The 18,804-nt window shown below is 39.9% G+C and overlaps 2 protein-coding genes across 4 annotated transcripts in view; both read right to left on the reverse strand.

The window, feature by feature from the left end:
• LOC128430070 (uncharacterized) overlaps window positions 1–18,804 on the reverse strand; it is a 49,475-nt gene that overhangs the window by 15,379 nt on the left and 15,292 nt on the right. Inside the window, exons 1-2 of one of the 3 annotated variants that reach the window (XM_053416015.1) lie at window positions 3,207–3,437; window positions 213–2,064 (exon numbers count right to left, since the gene is read on the reverse strand). The exons of 1 other annotated variant lie outside the window; for it this stretch is intronic. In XM_053416015.1, coding sequence (XP_053271990.1) covers window positions 213–2,046 — 1,834 coding nt within the window. In that variant the 5' untranslated portion in view covers window positions 2,047–2,064; window positions 3,207–3,437. Of the gene's footprint in view, window positions 1–212; window positions 2,065–3,206; window positions 3,446–18,804 lie in introns of those variants that run through there. One more of the 3 variants, XM_053416014.1, reaches the window with a different exon arrangement.
• LOC128430069 (uncharacterized) lies at window positions 4,396–18,044 on the reverse strand. Its single transcript, XM_053416010.1, has 7 exons — window positions 17,839–18,044; window positions 9,647–11,534; window positions 8,992–9,155; window positions 8,682–8,905; window positions 7,653–7,782; window positions 7,446–7,546; window positions 4,396–6,813 (listed from the first exon to the last, which is right to left on the reverse strand). The coding sequence occupies exons 2-7, from the start codon at window positions 11,514–11,516 to the stop codon at window positions 6,552–6,554; spliced, it is 2,751 nt and encodes a 916-aa protein (XP_053271985.1). The 5' UTR covers window positions 11,517–11,534; window positions 17,839–18,044; the 3' UTR covers window positions 4,396–6,551.

The raw sequence follows: 18,804 nt of genomic DNA on the forward strand, positions 1-18,804 counted from the left end.
TGCTCTACCCTGATGCCAACCATCACCTGAATGCTACTGACATTTTCCTTTTGTCTGACCTGATATATCAGAACCGAATAACCCGCTGTCTGTTTGTGAAAGACAAAGTCTGTAGAGTGTCAGGAGTCAGTTGTCCTGACATTCTCCAGAGTTCATGTTTGAAAACAGCTTCAGTGAATTACATTGTTCTATATATTTTCTTCTTTACTTACCGATCAAAACATTTTGTGGTTTGAGATCTCGGTGGAGAATTTGTGGCTCTTTACAATGAAGTGCCCTTAAACTGTCAAGGACGTCATAGACAAGTTCCTGTGGATGCAGACCGTGATCCTTTTTTTTTATATGTTCTTCCAGGGTGTATTCACAAAGTTGAAGACAGAGATATCCAAAGTTCTCATCTTCTGCAAAGTCAACATATTTCACAACACAGCTGTCGTACAGCTTTGGAAGTCGCAGAAGTACTTCCTCATTCTTCAGCACTTGATAGTTGGTTTTAGACATTCTCTTAATTGCAATTTCTTGGCCATCACTTTCTCGCAGCCCCAAGAAGACTTCAGTACCATCGCTCCCATTCGCTATGCGAAAATCAACATCACTGATGTAAGCAATGCTTCCAATTCTGGTGACTTTACTTTCATCAGTCTTTAAGCAGTGTACAAGCCTCTCTAATTTTTCCCTCCACCTCTTGCTAATTGGTAGCCAGTTGTGTGTTCCCGATGCTTCAGCTGGAACTGCTGGATCAGTTGAAGCACTGCAAACTTCATCATTTGGGTCTTGGGTCTTTTTCCTTGCCCCTTCACACTCCTCGTTGAGTTTGCTCAAATGATCTTTCAGTCGTCTGAGCACTTCTTTCAGCTTGTCATTCATTTTCATATCAGCATATGCCAGTATCTCCACTGGCACTGACGTTATCCCCGCTGATGTAAAGATGCTAACGGCATGTTTAACAGACAGCAAGTTTCCAACTATGCCATATGTGTAGACTCGGGTGTCAGAGGAGTATCGACCGTTGACAAAAGGAGCAACTGTCCTGCACAACTTCTCAATAAAACTGGGATGCCAGACATTTGTGACTTGTGTTTTCTGTATTATCACATACAGTGTTGACTGAACATCTTCTATCAGCTTATCAGATCTCTTGTTTTTGCAAAGTCTTTCCAATAGTTCAGGGATGATATCCAGTGCTTGCTCAACTGGTATCTGCTCCATTGTGCAAAAGACTGCATTTAAACTCTTTATCGAATTACGTAAACATTTTGGATGAATATTTGGAAGGCGACTCACTGCCCCTGAAATGAAGGAAATCAAATCTCCATTTTTTTTTAGCCATTTGATGCTCTCTGTACGGTATTTGTCTGCATTTTTCCCAGTAACATTAAAGAGAAGCTCGATAATGGTCAGATGAGTCTGAGGATCAACCAATAGCATACGACTGACAAAAGTTCTAAACACTTCTTCTGGTTCTTTTCCGTCTAGCAAAGCAATTTTCAGTTCCACAAAATCCCTTAATTTGGAGCATAGTTCATCTCCACTGGAAGCCAACCTATAAAGTGTCTCAGCTATTTTACGGTTTAAAGAATGATCTTCAGGTTTAGTCGGACGGATCAAGTCTACCAGTGCACCAGCAGTGAGGAGCTCTTTCATGACATCATCCCTGTACAAAAAGCCGGCTATTTGCAGAGGTGTGAATGTCTGTGGTAACCGTCTGTTTGGATCAGCGCCTGCTTTAAGTAACCTCCTTGCATAAATTGCCGGTGCATTGTGCTGTCCAACGTACTGCAAAGGTGTCAAATTCTTTTTGGAACAAACATTTGGATCGCCATTCTCCTCTAGAAGGTAAATGACAATATCCCACTTTTGATATACAACAGCAGCAATCAGTGGGGTTATATCATCATCCAACTCAGTGCAGGGGAACTGTCCATTAATGTTGTTCTCCGTCAGTAATATTTTGAGACTCTCGAGGTCGTCCTGAATTACACACTGTATTACAGGATGTGTTGACGGTGGAGGGATTTCCAGTTTAATCTCTGATAGAAAATCCATTTCTCTGCTTCAGATTACCTGTGGGTAGACAAACATCATCCTTATTAAAACATGTGATGCCTTTGTAAATGTATGAGTTGAGCAGCCAAAAGGCTGCTCTGAATATTTTAGCACAGTGGCTAAGTGAGTATTTTAAATTGAATCCACAAACAGTGGAATGAACACTACTCAACTTATTTCCATCTGCATCATTTTCAGTGCTTTTGAACACTAAAATTAAGTTTCCATTTCCCACCACTGTATTAATATGATTTGGTTTCTGGGTTTGTTGGTCAGCAGGATTATGCAAAAATGAACTAGTTCGGGGACTGATATCAAGGACCGTGTGCAGCTTGATGCAGTTTGACTGAATTTAAGGAGACAGTTTGGCCTTGGCATAGGTACACGTTCTATTGAGAGACATTCTCGTTCAAAACTGAGAACAGTTGCATCAGAAAGTTGCGACATGGATACATGGATTCATGGATGCAAGTCGTTCCCTCAGTTTAACAAACCACTTGATGCATGTAAGCATATGTAGTATGATTATGATACTACATAAATCAATAGTCTTTGTTGTTCATCTTTATATACAGTCTACAATATATTTGGCCGATCAGATGGAGCCCTGTTGCTCTACATCAGGGATTGTCAAAGTGTGGTGCAGGGGTGAGCGAGCTGCCTCTATGGGGTGCGCGAGAAGAAAAATGTACTGGTGCTCTCTCCACCTCCCTCTCCCGCCTGGCTGTTCACTCCGGACCCTCACTCTTTTTCTCTCACTCACTCACACACCTCACACACCCAGTGTGATTGGGCACATGTATGAACTCAGTCTGGTTTAAAACAACGGACTTTTTAAATTTATTAAAAGTACGTGGAGCTGGAGAAGATGGCGGGGAGAGCTCCATTTGGTTTGACGCAGTTGAGGACTTCCTGAGTTAAACCGAGGAAATAGATTATTAATCTGAGGAAACAGATTATTAAACTGAGGGAACGGACTTTTTTTCATTCCTTCACCAGTGAGCTCCCTACATGTGTTCTAACGGTGCTGTGATTGTTATCGACAGACCGGAAGAAACACGTTATCATACCGAGTCCTGGTGTTTATTTTATAACCCGACTTGTATTGAAGCAAATGCAGTTGATCTACCAGCAGAGGAATGGAGAGGAAGTTTACTTACTGTGACGAAGTGAAGTGTCTCCTGTTGATAGCAGTATTGGAACTTAACACGTTGTGTGTTTCCTGTATTCCTGTCTCTCCTTCTTGCTCCTCCCAAACAATCCAAGACAACCTACCTGGTCACCCATTGGTTAGTGAACTGCTGTCATGAAGCCGAGAGTTTCGAATTACTTTTTTATGTACAGTCAATGCATCAGTCTTGATGATGGGACTGGGAGATCCCGCCCACTCTTTTATAGTTTGACCAATGTGTTGGTTTGTCACTCCCCACCTTGATCTCTTAGTTTCTTGTTACTGAAGTCTGAATGATGAAAATGCTGATAAGCTTATTTGAGTGCACACCCAGTCATGAGTTTAACTTGACAAGCAGCAAGCTTTCCTGCCCTCAGTTCTGAATTTCAGTTTACACACAGGTTGCAGTGTGTAGAATTTAGTGACATAAAGTGGTGAAATGTCATATTGCAGCTGAATACCCCTCACCTCATCCTCCCCTTCCAAACATGAAACACAACCTGTGGTAACCTTCAGTTTTCATAAAAACTCAAAGTGTATTTAGTTTGTCCAGTCTGGGCTCCTACAGGAAGCATAGCGGCCTCCAAAGAGAGGACCCCCCTGATGTAAATATAAAGTAGTTCAATATAAAGGGCCCATTCTAGGATAAAATACAACAACAATTTGTAATTGTTAGATGAAACACACTCGTGAAAACATCACTAGGATTATTTTTTATCAAATTTCTGTCAATAGATCCCTTTCACCTAAATCTTACACACTGGACCTTTAATCTGCAGTTGTTGAGGCCTGTATGTAGCCTGACAGGTTGCCCTACCTTAAAAATTGATTAAATGAGCTTTGTTTTCAGTATATATGCTTTTCCAGTCTTATCAACCACTCAAAATGCTTCACACACACTTTGATACAGAGCTTTGTCTATCACACACCATTGATACACCGTCGAACTCTCTTAACCACCTCAGAGAAAGTTGAAAGAAACCTCTGGACTAAAACACATCTGTTTCTTTCCGTTGCTGCGATATAGCTGATTGAAAGTGTTAAATACTTCCCTGCAAGTGCTGACAAATTTTTTTTGGCATTTCTCTAACTTCAAGCTTCCATATTATGAGTTATCTTTGTCAATATTCTTTCATCATCGTAATGATCAGTGCACGATAGAACACATCTCACAATCATATATTTACACATTTATTTTCATACACAACTGATTCAACTTCCAGTATATTTTGAGAATAACATTCAACACGTTTAAAACTTAATAATAGAAAATAATCTGCATGTTGTAAAGCCTGCATATTCCCTTATGTTGTTTTTTTTAAATTGCAATACCATTCACTAAATTATAAGTACTTTTAGACTTCTGATTTTGTTAGGTTCATTGCTAAAGAATCTGGCAAACATCATTTTTTGGACAGAAAACATCTCAACTCAAGTGGATCTGTTTCCGTCGATTTATTTTCCTTTCATTTTTGGGCACACACATTTGCCCTTCGATGAATGTATTTATTTGTTTGAGTCCACTGATTTCAGCAATGTGGAGCCTAAAACAAAGGTTACAAAGTTAGCAGTCCAACAACTGGTGCTATTTTTACAAACTTGTAAGTAGGTGGAATTTCCCTGACATCACCTAAACACACCTCATGTCTACTTTGTCACTTTAAGTTCCTCTGAGCTAAAAATGTATCTAACTGGGGATTTTCTATTAATATACATTTGTCCAAGAAAGTATTAAATTATATCCAGTCCTGAATAATTTACCCCCAATAGACACTTATTTTTCTTACTGTATACAATATCATCTCTAGCAACCAGTAACCTTTACCACTAAACTAGACTCTAACAACTGTTATCTCAGCTATGATAATTAAAGGCTTGTGCATTCATTACATTCCCTGTGAGAAAAAAGCGAAGGTGTGTGATATTCAATCACGGAAAGCGGGAGGCACTGTGGGTCCATAAAACCCAGAAGGCAACATCCTGTACATAACCACCGGAACATGAGGTAGGTGGCAACCAAACCTGTTCCATCCTCAAATGTCCCAAATAGAAATATAAATCAATATTTGTAATATCATATTTCTATGGTTCTGGTTCTTTCTTAATGGGTATAAAACCGTTAACAAAAGGGGAATGTACAAATCAAAACATCCAAATGGGTCAATTTTTTACCCTCAGGATTGTCAGCTGAATTTTAAGGGGAGCTGCTTTTTACATTCACCAACCTCTCTTCTCCTTTTAAAAACTCAGATCTCTGAAAGTCTGAATGAAAATAAAATACAGAGCAGTCCGAGTGGCACATGGTCAAGCACATAGTTCTGCAAAAGGCACAACAGTCCCATTCAATTCTGCACTAAATATGTCATGTTTGTTTTTAAAAAGACCTAAAACAATAGAAAAGATAAATACAAACAGCTATTACCCGAAACCGACATTCAAATTCGACTCGAAAGGACATCATTTACTATTTTTTTTTAGCTTATATGTCCTCTGTTATCCTCTTCAGGAGCCGAGTTCCCCTTTGCAACCACAAAAGCTCTCTCACAAGGGTACACGCAGGGTGGGCAGTAGCATCACATGAACACAACAAAACAAGATAAAACGTTTTTCTTACAATCATATTTTTACATGTTTGATAGATGAAGTTTAAAATCTCAAGAAGCTAAAATGACTCAAAACAAAATTTGTAATGTATATTTTTTAAGTATTTTTTTCAAGAAATATAGATTTAGTACTCTCTGACTATGCATCGTTGATTGTTCTGATCACATTACTTCGCTATAATACTAAACTTTGTATGATAAGAATCTAGAGTGGCAAGAAAAAATTGAATAGTCCGTTTTAAGTCTCAAGGTCAAGTGTAAAAACTTTATCAAAATCATATACAAAATACTAAAGTGAAAAGAAAGCCCCTTGAAATCAATTTACTCTACTTAACTCATCCTATTGATTAAAACTTGACTTATATAACTCAACGTGTAAGAATGCAATTCAAGGAGTCTGCATGCTTTAGTGAAATATGATCACTACTCTCAAACTAAAGTAATAAAAAAATTATCCGTATAATAATATCAAATCAATATATTGTCCTGTATTATACATTATAAAATACTGAATCTGAGGAAAACAGCACCATTTAAATTTTGGAGTTAAATACAAAGTTCGGGACCTAGGTACCCTGTACACAGGATTGTTGTATTAACTTTTAATACAAGTCTATTACAAATATAGGAGGCAGTGATTAACATTTATTTAAACTGCCTGTTCAAATAGTCTCTATGAATGGTGCAATTTCATCATCAATGCAGAGTCTATCCAGTTTAGTTCTACTGGACTAGATACGGATGATGCTGCTTTTGGCATCTGCAGCTGGCTCAGTGAAAGTGTGTTCAGATTCTTGAACTGCAAGGCCAACGTGCTCGTCATTGTTTATGGGTTCCACTTCATGTCTGTTGGCGCCCCCTGTCTTTTCGGGTGTGAACATTCCCTTCAGGGGATTCTCTAAATTCCACCCTTGCCTTATGGTGAATTTATAAACGCATCCAAAGAGATGAGGAAACAGTGATGTCAGATCAACGCTGGCTGCATCATCGGGACTGCAAACAGAGAAGTGGAATAATATTACCAAGAAAATCCTGAATGTTCAGTAGACCAGTAACTGATGAACCTTTGGCTTGTGGCCTCTTAAAAATTATCACTTTAGCACAATTTCACAAACTTCCCAGGGAATATGAATAAAATCTGTCATATTGAGGGGACTGATGGGCCTCTACACAAAATAATCAGTAACTAAAAAACGAAAGAGATAAGAAGATATTTGGGGGTAATTATTTCTCGTAATAATTCATATAACAGTGGCAACGAACCGATATATTTGCAGACATATAGTCAACACTATGTGCAATGTTAAAGTTAAAGTTAGCTAAACTAATACCAATAAATAAATTAAACAGTGGAGAAAAAATTATTGAATAAATGCAGTCAATAAATTCATTTTCCCATTAGCTTAAATGTATCACTGAATAATTACTTGTTTGGACACTTGCAATCTTAAAATGTTTCCAACTACTTATTAGTTAAAATCACCATCGTATGAACATATTTTACTCCTTTGTAAATTCACATTAAAACTGGAGGTGAATGGAGTTGTGGTGCTCAGGGACGGGACTGAAAACCTGTTAAAAATCTCAATATCACTGTTTTGAGTTTATTCATCCTTTTAACTTACTGATGCTCATGGAGGTTTCGCATGAAGCGGAGTAATCCCAGTATGTTTTCAGGGTATGGTTTCTTCTTGTCATCCACCCTCTGCACCAAGTCGGGTGAAAACTACAGTGGAGAACAATTAATATTCACAGTTATACAAGCTGACGAAGAGACTTTGTCAGAACAATGTGGTGGGGTTTCAAAAGATGAATTTTTAAGTTGCAATCACCTTAGTTTTCCACTGATTGTAGAGAACATCCTCAGCACATTCATCCAGCATCGAAATCAACTCCTGGTTAACATTTTGTCGGTTTGACACCTCCTTTTTGTTTCCAACCTTCCTCAAGTACTCTACTTTCCTGAGAAAAAGAAGATTGCACATTTAGGCGGCATGCCTTACAAATTACAAAAAAACATAAACCTTTTCATTGCATGACATTGATTAAAAATTGTAGTATAGATATTTGTCGAGATTGACGGAGAAAAATGGAGCAAAAGAAGACATTACATTACATGGCATTTCATTTAGCTGACGCTTTAATCCAAAGCGATTTACAATAAGTGCTTCCAACCCAAGGATACAGACCCAGAACAACAAGAATTAAGAAAGTACAATTTCTTCAAAATAAAGCAAAACTACAAATTGCTATAAGTAAGTGCCATTTAAATGCTACTAAATTGTTAGTTTAAAAAATAGTTAATATTTTTTTGTTTTGTAACAACAAAATTCCACAGCAGCTTCTCCAGGTGATTCTTCTTCTCTGCCATTTTGTAATGACCTTACTGGCTGCATGGCTCAACAGAAGGCTGTGGACTCGTCCACCATGTTGGTGTAGACTGAATTGATCTAAAAAAAACTCTGTGATGAACAGCCATGTCACTAAGTACATACATTAAATGGTGTATCCCAATAAGTATCCTTTAACTCCTACAGTGCTGTCAAGTCAAATATAAAAAATCTTACCAATACTCTGATTTAGCCCATGGCCAAACATGTCAGTCAAAGACATTCACATCATTTTGGAAGATAGTTTGTATTCAAGTTCCTTATTATTAGAAAATACTGACACGCTTACATCTAATGGTAAACATTTAACCTGCTTGGAAGCACCATGTTAACATTAAGGTGAAAGAGCCACAGTGTCTGAAAACAGCCACTGTATGTAAACCTTTGAGTCAACACTATGCTACCTCTCAAACATAAAGCTGCAGCTTCTGAATGATCTGAGATAACTGGCTATCACTAAAGACATTTTACTTTGTGCTGGACCAGAAGAAGGGATGACTCAAGCACTCTTCCACTCTGGGTCTGTTCTGTGGTTCTTTATCGATCATCTTCTCGATGAGATCCTTGGCCACCACATCTTGAACGTAGTCCAACGTATACTTCCCCTCTTGAATGTTTGACATAAGCTTATAGCGTTCACCACCAAAAGGATGGTGTCCACCGGAGAGGATGAAATAAATCAGCATTCCTGCTACCTGAAAAGTCAGCAACGCAGTTTAATCAACAAAATATTTAGTTTTCACTGAATAATAAAGAGAATACATGCTACACAAATACTAACCTGTATATCTGTGCTCGATTTGTATCGTATGTCACCATCTTCTTTTAAAGTCTCTGTGGCCATCCAGCCTTCTGTTCCTGCACTGCGTGTGCGATAAGTAGTTTGGTTTTTAGGCAAACGTCTGCTTATGCCAAAATCAGCTAATCTTGCCCTTCCGTTCACATCTGTGATATAAATGGAGTAGATTGATGCAGTGAAAATAAATCTGTTGTACCAAATAAATTCAAATATTAAGTCAATTCTGTTTTGTTATGCTGCGTAGGCACGTTGAGGATGTTTTTAACATGTGATAGATGGTGGCATGGACATAGAATGTCCTGCAGAAGATGTCACCTTTGAAAGACAAGATCCAATTAGTTTTGACTGTGAGGTCCGACGTCAGTGTCTCTAAATAAAAGCATGCAATATATGCAGTTGAATTTATACATTACGTTCTACATCATGATGCTCTACCCTGATGCCAACCATCACCTGAATGCTTCAGACATTTTCCTGTTGTCTGACCTGATGTCAGACCTGAATAATCCCCTGTCTCTATGTGAAAGACAAAGTCTGTAGAGTGTCAGGAGTCAGTTGTCCTGACATTCTCCAGAGTTCATGTTTGAAAACAGCTTCAGTGAATTACATTGTTATATATTTTTTTTTCTTTACTTACCGATCAAAACATTTTGTGGTTTGAGATCTCGGTGGAGAATTTGTGGCTCCTCACAATGAAGTGCCTTTAGACTTTCAAGGACGTCATAGACAAGTTCCTCTGGATGCAGAATGCCATCATTGTTTCTGATATGTTCTTCCAGGGTGTATTCACAAAGTTGAAGACAAAGATATCCAAAGTTCTCATCTTCTGCAAAGTCAACATATTTGACAACAAAGCTATTGTACAGCTTTGGATGTCGCAGAAGTACTTCCTCATTCTTCAGCACTTGATAGTTGGTTTTAGACATTCTCTTAATTGCAATTTCTTGGCCGTCACTTTCTCTCAGCCCCAAGAAGACTTCAGTACCATCGCTCCCTTTCGCTATGCGAAACTCAACATCATTGATGTAAGCAATGCTTCCAATTCTGATGACTTTACTTTCATCAGTATTTAAGCAGTGTACAAGCCTCTCTAATTTTTCCCTCCACCTCTCGCTAATTGGAAGCCAGTTGTGTGTTCCCGATGCTTCAGCTGGAACTGCTGGATCAGATGAAGCAATGCAAACTTCATCATTTGGGTCATGGGTCTTTTCTGGCTTCTTCTTTTTCTTTTTCTTCTTCTTTTTCCTTGCCCCTTCACACTCCTCGTTGAGTTTGCTCAGATGATGTTTCAGTCGTCTGAGCACTTCTTTCAGTTCGGCATTCATTGTCATATATGCAGATGCCAGTATCTCCTCTGGCACTGACGTTATCCCTGCTGATGTGAAGATGCTAACAGCATGTTCAACAGACAGCAAGTTTCCAACTATTCCATATGTGTAGACTCGGATGTCAGAGGAGTATTGATCATTGACAAAAGGAGCAACTGTCCTGCACAACTTCTCAATAAAACTGGGATGCCAGCCATTTGTGACTTGTGTTTTCTGTGTTATCACATATAGTGTTGACTGAACAGCTTCTAACAGCTTAATATCAGGTGTCTCTTTGTAGCCAAGTCTTTCCAATAGTTGTGGGATGATAACCAGTGCTTGCTCAACTGGGATCTGCTCCATTGTGCAAAAGACTGCATGTAAACTGTTTATAAGAAAAGGTACATATTCGTGTTGAATTTTTGGAAGGCGACTTACTAGCCCTGTAATGAAGGAGTTAAAATTGTCAGTTTCTTTCAGCCATTTGATGCTTTCTCTGCGGTATTTATCTTCATCTTTCCCAGTACCAGTAAAGAGCATTTCAATCATGGTCAGATGAGTCTGAGGATCAGACCATAGCATACGACTCTCAAAAGTTCGAAACACTTCTTCTGGTTTTTGTCCGTCTAGCACAGACATTTTCAGTTCCACAAAATCCCTTAATTTGGAACATAGTTCATCTCCACTGGAAGCCAACCTGAAGATTGTCTGAGCTATTTTATGATTGAAAGGATGATGTTCAGGTTTAGTCGGACGGATCAAGTCTACCGGTGCACCAGCAGAGAGGAGCTCTTTCACGACCTCATCCCTGTCCAAAATGCCGGCCATTTGCAGAGGTGTGACTGCCTGTGGTAACTGTCCGTTTGGATCAGCGTCTGCATCAAGTAACATCCTTGCACAAATTGCAGGTGCATTGTGCCATCCAACGTAATGCAAAGGTGTCAAATTCTTTTTGGAAAAAGCATTTGGATCGCCTTTCTCCTTTAGAAGGTAAATGAAAATATCCCTCATTTGATATACAACAGCAGCAATCAGTGGGGTTATATAATCACCCAACTCAGCGCAGGGGAACAGCCCATTAATGTCATTGTCCCTCAGTAATTTTTTGAGACTCTTGAGGTCGTCTTGCATTACACACTGTATTACAGGATGTGTTGATGTTGGAGGGATTTCCAGTTTAATCTGTAGTAGATAATTCATTTCTCTGCTTCAGATTACCTGTGGGCAGACAAACATCATTCTTATTCAAACATGTGATGCCTTTGTAAACTTATGAGTTGAGCAGCCAAAAGGCTACTCTGGATATTTTAGCACTGCGGCTACGTGAGTATTTTAAATTGAATCCACAACAAAGAGAAATGAAAACTACTTCACTTGTATCCATCTGGATCATTTTCAGTGCTTTTGGACACTTATATTAAGTTTCCATTTCCCATCACTCCATTAAGATGCATTACCTCACCCAAGGAGGTTATGATTTGGTTGCTGGGTAAGTTGGTCAGCAGGATTATGCACAAACTACTTAGCAGTTTTCCACGACATTTGGTGGAAGAAACAATCAAACTCAGGCCTAGATTTCTTTAACATTGCAAGACAGAAGTTTCATTAAGGATCTTGATGAAAATTTAAATCTAGTCTAGTTCACGCACTGATATCAAGGACCGTGTGCAACTCGGTGCAGTATGACCGAATTTTAGGAGACAGTTTGGCCTTGACTTAGGTACACGTTCTATTGAGAGACATTCTAGTTCAAAACTGAGAACAGTTATATCAGAAAGTGGCTACATGGATACATGGATGCAAGTCGTTCCCTCAGTTTAACAAACCAATTGGCGCATGTAAGCATATATAGTATGATTATGATACTACATAAATCAATAGGTTTTGTTGTTCATCTTTTAATACAGTCTATGTTTTTACCTGAAATCAAGGGGTGTGTGATATATAGCGTCTACGATAATATCTTAATTGTTGTTTTAACGATGTGAGCTCACGTTATCGAGATAATGATGATCCATGCGCCACACAGGCTCTAGATCAGAGATTGCTAAAGTGTGGAGGTGCGCGAGCTGCCTCTAGGGGGAGCGCGAGAGGAAAAATGTAATGGTGCTCTCTCCTCCTCCCTCTCCCTCTCTCTTGCTGCCGGTGTTCCAGTTTAACTGGCGCGCAGATCAACTGGCGACATTCCAGATGTTGACGCTCTTTTTCAGAGCCGGCAGATTCGTCATTTTCACAAAGTGCCTGTGTGTGAAGTGCGGTGATCTACTGAAGGTCTTGCTGAAATAAAAATCCTACAAAAACCCTTCACGAGGTCATGTGTCCGTGTCAGCATCACGTTGAGACCGCAAAATATACATTTAAATGTAAAAAAAAAAAAAAAATAGTTCAAAAACCTTGAACGGGATTCGAAACAGCGGGCCGAATAACTAATAGCTTCTGGCTGATCTGACGATCTCACTACGCCACTGAGTCGCTGAAATCGGCTTCGCGCGTCAGATAAATGTCTCGTTCTTTGCTTTGTCAGAGGTATATCACCAGATGTGCTTTGAGGTAACGCCCAGATCATCTGGTGATAGTCCGAACACAGAATAAACGCTATAAACGTTATACCAGGCTTTACAAATCTGACGCTCCTCTTCATAGGAGACACGGGGAGCATTGAAGAACACACACGCATGACCAGCTCCACTCGAAGTGCTTTTGCTTGACGCTGGTGATCATTACAACGCGCACACACCAAACCAGTGCTACATACAGTGCCTTGCATAAGTATTCACCCCCCTTGGACTTTTTCCCATTATGTACCGTTACTAACTGGAATTCAAATAGACTTAAATAAACTTTTTCCCGTTTGATCAACAAAACATGCATAGTACTTTGGAGGTGCAAAATAAATTTTATTGTGACACAAACAATAATGAGAACAAAAAAGTTGACATCTGTTGGGTGCATAAGTATTCACCCCCCTGTGTCAATACTTGGTAGAACCCCCTTTCGCTGCAATTACAGCTGCAAGTCTTATGGGGTATGTCTCTACCAGCTTTGCACATCTAGAGATGGAAAGGTTTGTCCATTCTTCTTGGCAAAAAAGATGAAGCTCAGTCAGATTGGATGGAGACCGTCTGTGAACCGCAATCTTCAAGTCTTGCCATAGATTCTCTATTGGATTGAGGTCTGGGCTTTGACTGGGCCATTTTAAACCATTAACATTCTTTAATCCAAACCATTCCTTTGTAGCTCTGGCTGTATGTTTAGGGTCATTGTCCTGCTGGAAGATGAACCTCCGCCCCAGTCTCAAGTCTTTTGCAGACTGCATCAGATTTCTTCAAGGATTTCCCTGTATTTGGCTCCATCCATCTTTCCCTCTATTCTGACCAGTTTCCCTGTACCTGCTGAAGAGAAGCATCCCCACAGCATGATGCTACCACCACCATGTTTCACTGTTGGGATGGTGTGCTCCGGGTGATGGGCAGTGTTGGGTTTTCGCCACACATAGCGTTTTGCATTGAGGCCAAAAAGTTCAATTTTGGTCTCATCTGACCAGAGCACCTTCTTCCACATGTTTGCTGTGTCTCCCACATGGCTTCTGGCAAACTCCAAACGGGATTTTTTATGGATCCCTTTCAACAATGGCTTTTTCTTGCCACTCTTCCATAAAGGCCAGATTTGTGGAGTAGACGACTAATAGTTGTCCTGTGGACAGATTCTCCCACCTCAGCTGTGGATCTCTGCAACTCCTCCAGAGTAACCATGGGCCTCCTGGTTGCTTCTCTGATTCATTTTCTCCTTGTCCGACTCTTCAGTTTGGGTGGACGGCCTCCTCTTGGTAGGTTTGCGGTTGTGCCATATTCTTTCCATTTTCTTATGATGGATTTTATGGTGCTCAGAGAGATGTTCAAAGCTCTGGATATTTTTTTATAACCTAACCCTGCTTCATATTTCTCCACAACTTTATCCCTGACCTGTTTGGTGAGCTCCTTGGTCTTCATGATGCTGTTTGTTCAGTAATGATCTCCAACAAACTCTGAGTCCGTCACAGAACAGGTGTATTTATACTGAGATTAAATTGCAGACAGGTGGACCCTATTTACTAATTATGTGACTTGCAAATGTGACTTGTGAATGCAATTGGTCGCACCAGATCTTTGTTAGGGGTTTCACAGTAAAGGGGGTGAATACATATGCACTCAACACTTTTCAGATTTTTATTTGTAAATAATTGTGAAATCCATGTAATATTTCCCCCCACTTCCAAATGATGCACTATTTTGTGTTGGTCCATTACATAAACTCACGATGAAATAAATTTTAATCTGTGGTTATACCATGACAAAATGTAGAAAAGTCCAAAGGGGGTGAATACTTATGCAAGGCACTGTATAAACATCCCTCACATCAACAAGGCGGAAGCTCGAGGGGTGTTTTTATGAGTAAAGTCGGTGAACGTGCTTCTAATGGACGTGTAGATTTTCACGTGTCCTCCTGGCGCTGCGGGTTAAAGTCAGCGGACGGGATTTTAAAAGATGTTCTCGTTGTTGTCGATGATCAGGTTCATTCATCGGAGATTGAAAACAAACCAAACGCTCATCACAGAACGGGTGTGTTTCCCCCCCCCCCCGTAGTTTCTGTAATGCAAGTGTTGTTTATTTGTGTGAAATCAACAGATGATCTGTCCGAAGTGTGTCGAGTGTGTTGTCAACATGACACGTGTGTCGAGGCCAAATCTGGAAAACTGACTTAACGTCTCCATTGTCGAACAACGGGTTGTGTATTTCTGTTTAGCTGTGTCAGTCGAAGGAGTAAATACAGTTCAATGTGTAACTATAACAACTCTAAGAAATTACGATAGTGATAAATAATAATAATACAACTATTTATAATTTGTTGTATTTTCACAAACAATGTGGTGTGGTGATACGGGCAATTGTGAACGCTTCATGAACTATCACCAGATGTAGCACTGGTTTGCAGAGGTGGGACCAAGTCATTTTTTTGCAAGTCCCAAGTAAGTCTCAAGTCTTTGCCCTCAAGTCCCGAGTCAAGTCCCAAGTCAAGACAGGCAAGTCCCGAGTCAAGTCCAAAGTCAAGACTGACAAGTCCCGAGTCAAGTCCAAGTCCTGCAGTTTGAGTTTCGAGTCTTTTCGAGTCCTTTTGATCACTGAGTAATAATATATTTACACAGATCATGTATCTTTTTAAATCTGTATTTATTTATTTATTTATTAAAACAAGTGCAATTGAAATTACAGAATTTTATTTTTTGCTGACGTTGCACTTCCCTATTGCACTATTAACCAGTCATTTTTAACATTTAACTCATATTTTGCAAGAATATTCTTCATTTTAAACCACTCCTACAGAATGAACACATTTGAAAAAACAAGTGCAACTGTAATTATTTGTACAAAAGTGCTAACATTGTATTTTGCATTTTAACTAGTTCCACAGCAGTTTCTGTCCTGTCCTGTGTTTATCCCATCTCATTTATCTCACCTCATATTGTCTGTGTGTGTGTACATGTGAGAAACATAACTAATACTTGAACATAACAATGAACGGGGTTGTGCTTTTTATATGTCAGGGCCCTATGCTGCATTGCATTTGGAAAAGACCAAATTGGCCAAAAGTCTGTCAGTCATTTGTGCACGATGGGGACGTAGTATGATTCCACCAAGTGCCGCTGCGAGCCATTTTGGTGCCCTAAGCATAAGTCCTCTATAATTACACATCAATAAGTACAAACAAGAATAGTCAATCTTCTTTAACTTTTTTTGAGCAATTTAATATATCTCTTGTTCTGCCTTTTTTGTGATATACATGGCTAAAAGGTACCTAATATTTCTATACTGAAATAATATCGGCATTATAATTGTAAGCTAATTTATTTAATGACGTTATTGTTGAGGGTTGATTTGTATTTCCGGTTTTAAGTGGGTTGTTGGTAGTGACTCTTATTTTGAAAGGGGGTTTTAAAGGAAGTGGGTGCTGTGATGAGTGAAGTTGTAAAATGAACGGAGGATAAACGGGTGTGCTGTCCCGAGCGCATGACCTGCTCTCGTGTCCTTTGTCGGCTGAAGCCGGACTTATGATACAACCAAACGCTCGGCTACATAATTATTATAGCTACTACTTTTTCAGTTGCTTTTTTTTTGGTGCCCCCTCAGGACTTGGTGCCCAACGCACAGCGCGTAGTGCGCGTTTTGGGAGCGGCGGCGCTGCACACACACACACACAGACGCACAAAAACACGATGAATGATACAGAGCGCTCCTTAATAACATACTTTTTAATCGTTGTGTTTTGGGTAAAGGAGCAAGTCTTATCAAGTCAAACGGCTCAAGTCCAAGTGAAGTCACGAGTCATTTAGGTTGAAGTCCAAGTCGAGTTGCAAGTCTCTTTACATTTTGTCAAGTCGAGTCTAAAGTCATCAAATTCATGACTCGAGTCTGACTCGGGTCCAAGTCATGTGACTCGAGTCCACACCTCTGCTGGTTTGGTGTGTGCGCGTTGTAATGATCACCAGCGTCAAGCAAAAGCACTTCGAGTGGAGCTGGCCACGTGTGTGTCAGATTTGTAAAGCCTGGCATTAAGTTTACAGCGTTTATTCTGTGTTCGGACTTCAGACTATCACCAGATGATCTGGGCGTTACCTCAAAGCACATCTGGTGTTATACATCTGAAAAAGCAAAGAACGAGACATTTATCTGACGCGCGATGCAGATCTCAGCGACTCGGTGGCGTAGTGAGATCGTCATCAGAAGCTAATAGTGCTTCGGCCCGCTGTTTCGAATCCCGTTCAAGTTTTTTTTACTATTTAAATGTATATTGCGGTCTCAACGTGAAGCTGACACAGACACATGAACTCGTGAAGGGTTTTTGTAGAATTTTTTTATTTCAGCAAGACCAAGACCAAGATTCAGTAGAAGATCACCGCACTTCACACACTGACGCTTTGTGAAAATGACAAATCTGCCACCGGCTCTGAAAAAGAGCGTCAACATCTGGAATGTCGCCAGTTGATCTGCGAGCCAGTTAAACTGGAACACCGGAAGAGAAAGCCCCGCGCCATTCTCAAATTTGCAGCCGCTTGTCGGTTTACACCGGACGCTCGCTCTTTTCCTCTCTCTTTCTCTCACACACATACTCACAAACAAACATTGTGATCGGGCCTCGGATGTATAAACTCAGTCTGGGTAAAAACAACGGACTTTATAAACGTATTCAAAGTACGTGGAGCTGGAGGAAGTGGCGGGGAGCGCTCCATTTGGTTTGACGCAGTTGAGAACTTCCTTAGCGAGACCGAGGAAACAGATTATTAAACTGAGGGAACGGACTTTTTTTCATTCCTCACCTGATACCAGTGAGCTCCCTACATGTGTTCTAACGGGGCTTTGCTTGTTATCGACAGACCGGAAGAAACACGTTATCATACCGAGTCCTGGTGTTTAGTTTATAATCCGACTTGTATTGAAGGAAATGCAGATGATCTACCCGCAGAGGAATGGAGAGGAAGTTTACTTACAGTGATAAAGGGTCTCCTGTAGAAAGAAGTATCGAAACTTAACACGTTTTGCGTTTCCTGTCTTCCCGTCTCTCTTTCTTGCTCCTCCAAAACAGTCAAGAGACAACCTACCTGGACGTCACCCATTGGTTAGTGAACTGCTGTCATGAAGCCGAGTTTCGAATTACTTTTTTATGTACAGTCTATGCAACAGTCTTGATGATGGGACTGGGAGACCCCGCCCACTCTTTTATAGTTTGACTGTGTTAGTTTTCGTTGAAGTCACTCCACACCTTGATCTCTGATTTTCCTGTCACTGAAGTCTGATTGAAGGAATGAGGAAAATAATGAGAAGCTTATTTGAGTGCAGACCCAGTCATGAGTTTAACAAGCAGCTGAATACCCCTCACCTCATCCTCCCCTTCCAAACATGAAACACAACCTGTGGTAACCTTCAGTTTTCATAAAATCTCAACTTGTGTTTAGTTTGTCCAGTCTGGGCTCCTACAGGAAACATAGCGGCCTCCAAAGAGAGTACCCCCCTGATGTAAATATAAAGTAGTTCAATATAAAGGGGCAATTCTAGGATAAAATACACGTCAATTTGTACAATTTAGATGAAACACATGCGTGAAAATATCACTAGGATTATTTTTTATCAAATTTCTGTCAATAGATCCCTTTCACCTAAATCTTACACACTGGACCTTTAATCTGCAGTTGTTGAGGCCTGTATGTAGCCTGACAGGTTGCCCTACCTTATAAATGGATTAATGAACTTTGTTTTCAGTATGTACGCTTTTCCAGTCTTATCAACCACTCAAAACGCTTCACACACACTTTCATACAGAGCTTTGTCTATCACACACCATTGATACACCTTCAAACTCTCTTTACCACTTCAGAGAAAGTTGAAAGAAGCCTTTGCCCTGAAATACATCTGTTACTTTCCGTTGCTGCGATATAGCTGATTAAAAGTGTTGTATA

Source organism: Pleuronectes platessa, chromosome 23, assembly GCF_947347685.1.
Source record: "Pleuronectes platessa chromosome 23, fPlePla1.1, whole genome shotgun sequence".
Classification (NCBI taxonomy): Eukaryota; Metazoa; Chordata; class Actinopteri; order Pleuronectiformes; family Pleuronectidae; genus Pleuronectes; species Pleuronectes platessa.